Below are 2,193 nucleotides of genomic sequence, written 5' to 3'. Positions count from 1 at the left end.
GAAATTTAGAAATTCAGAAATTCAGAAATTCGGAAATCTGAAATTCAGAAATTCAGAAATTCAGAAATTACGAATTTTTTTTAATTCGAAAATTCAGAAATTCAGAAATTCAGAAGTTCAGAAATTCAGAAATTCAGAAATTCAGAAATTCAGAAACTCAGAAATTCAGAAACTCAGAAATTCAGAAATTCAGAAACTCAGAAATTCAGAAATTCAGAAATTCAGAAATTCAGAAATTCAGAAATTCAGAAATTCAGAAATTCAGAAATTCAGAAATTCAGAGATTCAGAAATTCAGAAATTCAGAAATTCAGAAATTCAGAAATTCAGAAATTCAGAGATTCAGAAATTCAGAAGTTCAGAAATTCAGAAATCCAGAAATTTCGTAATTTCGAAAAATTAAAAAAAAACGTACAATTTTTGATTTTTCGGCTTTTGTGGTTCTAAATTTTCCAAAAATTCTGAATTTTCTTCAGAATTCTCCTCAAAAATTTCAAAGCGCTTCAATTCCTTTTTCAGATTTTTCTGCCTTCTCACACGAATCCATCCAGAAGTGTATGGCCCTGAAAACGTTTAAATTTTAAATTTTATAAATTTCAAACAAATAAATAACTCACAAGAATTGTCCTTTTCACTTATACATTTTTTCCCGAAAATTTTCATGGAATTTTCCGGAGATTTAATAAAATTATAGGCGATAATTCCAGAATTTTCCGATTTTGAAGCTTCAAAATTTTTGAAATCCTGTCCAAAAATTGAATTGATTTCTTGTTTTTCATAAATTTCAAAATTTGGATTTCTAGAAATTCTATGGACCACTCGAATTCTGAATTGTTCTGACATTGTGGATTCCAAATATTCTGAAAAGAAAACTTTTTGGAGTTAAAAAAGATTCTTACTAAGAAATATTCTCTCTGAGAAAGATTTTCACTAAGGCAGATTCTCACTGAGAAAAATTCTCATTTAAAAAATCTCATTAAGAAAGATTCTCACTCTGAAAAACTATCGTTAAAAAGGGTCACTAGCACGATCCTCACTAAGAGAAATCGTTGTTAAGAAATATTCTCACTAAGGAATTTCCTCACTAAGAAAGATTCTCACTAAGAAAGGTTCTCACTAAGAAAGACCATTACTGATAAAGATCCTTACTAACTAGGGAAGGTTGTAACTGGGGTACTTTGATATGAGGCCTATATCATTCGAAAGCTGAGAATAAGAAATTTTCAAATATATATTCAGATTTTGCTGAGGAGCTACCAGTTTCGAGAAAATCAAGTTTCAAATTTGGCTGAAATTCGAATATTTTGACGGCCAGATCTCCCCCTTTCTTATATGCATTGTGGAACTAGTTGAAAGCAGCGACTGGTGGTGTAGCGGTGAAGAGGGAGAACGGTAACTGACTAGGGTTGGGTTCGATTCCTCTCTCCTTTGTTTGTTTTTGTTTTTGTTTTCGGTCTTTGTGGAAATCTTCAAAATGTTCCGAACACATTTTTCAAAAAAAATTTCATTTTGATACTTGGATCCTCACTAAAAAAGCTCATCACTAAGAAAGATCCTTACTAAGAAAGCTTCTCACTAAAAAAGATTCTTACTAAGAAACATCCTCATTAAAAACGTTTTTTTCGAAATTTTAAACAAATTCGCTTACTTGGCCAATCGTAAGCTCCTTTTCGGGTTCTCTCCAAAAACAAAATTTCGAAATTTTCAGATTTTTGAATTCCCGCCAAATCCTCCAAAAAATCCACTTCCCATCTGCGTTTCTTGTTCATTGAGTAAGGGAGAAATGGGAAAAAATCAGAATCAGAATTTTCAAAAAATTTCAGATTTTCTTCTGGAATATGAAACGTTTTGACCAGAATATTCCAGGTTTTCAGATGAGACATTGTGTGCTCGGCGAGCCGAGAGTTTTTGGAGGGTTTTTGGAGCATTTTGAAGAGCTGGAAACTGCTGAAAATAATAGTTTTTAAATTGGAAAAAAAAATACGAAAAACGAACGAAAAATGGATGAAAAAGACCCAAAAACAGAAAAAAAATAGATCAAAAATGGCCTAAAATTCAAAAAATCGAAATTTCGAAAAATTCAAAAAATCGAAATTTCGAAAAATTCAAAAAATCAGAAATTTTTCCATTCTGAAATTTTTTGATGACTTTTATTCCGAAAAAAATGTAATGTATTAGTCTTTATTTTTATGAT

At 30.6% G+C, this 2,193-nt stretch overlaps 1 protein-coding gene across 1 annotated transcript; it reads right to left on the bottom strand.

The window, feature by feature from the left end:
* Positions 1-414: 414 nt before the first annotated feature.
* Positions 415-1,927, bottom strand: CBG25029 (the record flags this gene model as incomplete). The annotated part of the gene is made up of 3 exons (XM_002648623.1): positions 415-562; positions 617-859; positions 1,648-1,927. Coding segments are annotated over 3 exons (671 nt in total), but the record flags the coding sequence as incomplete, so codon positions are not given.
* Positions 1,928-2,193: the final 266 nt, after the last annotated feature.

This window comes from Caenorhabditis briggsae, assembly GCF_000004555.2.
Source record: "Caenorhabditis briggsae AF16 supercontig from assembly CB4, cb25.NA_350, whole genome shotgun sequence".
NCBI classification, from domain to species: Eukaryota; Metazoa; Nematoda; class Chromadorea; order Rhabditida; family Rhabditidae; genus Caenorhabditis; species Caenorhabditis briggsae.
This window is presented reverse-complemented; position numbering and strand designations above follow the sequence as displayed.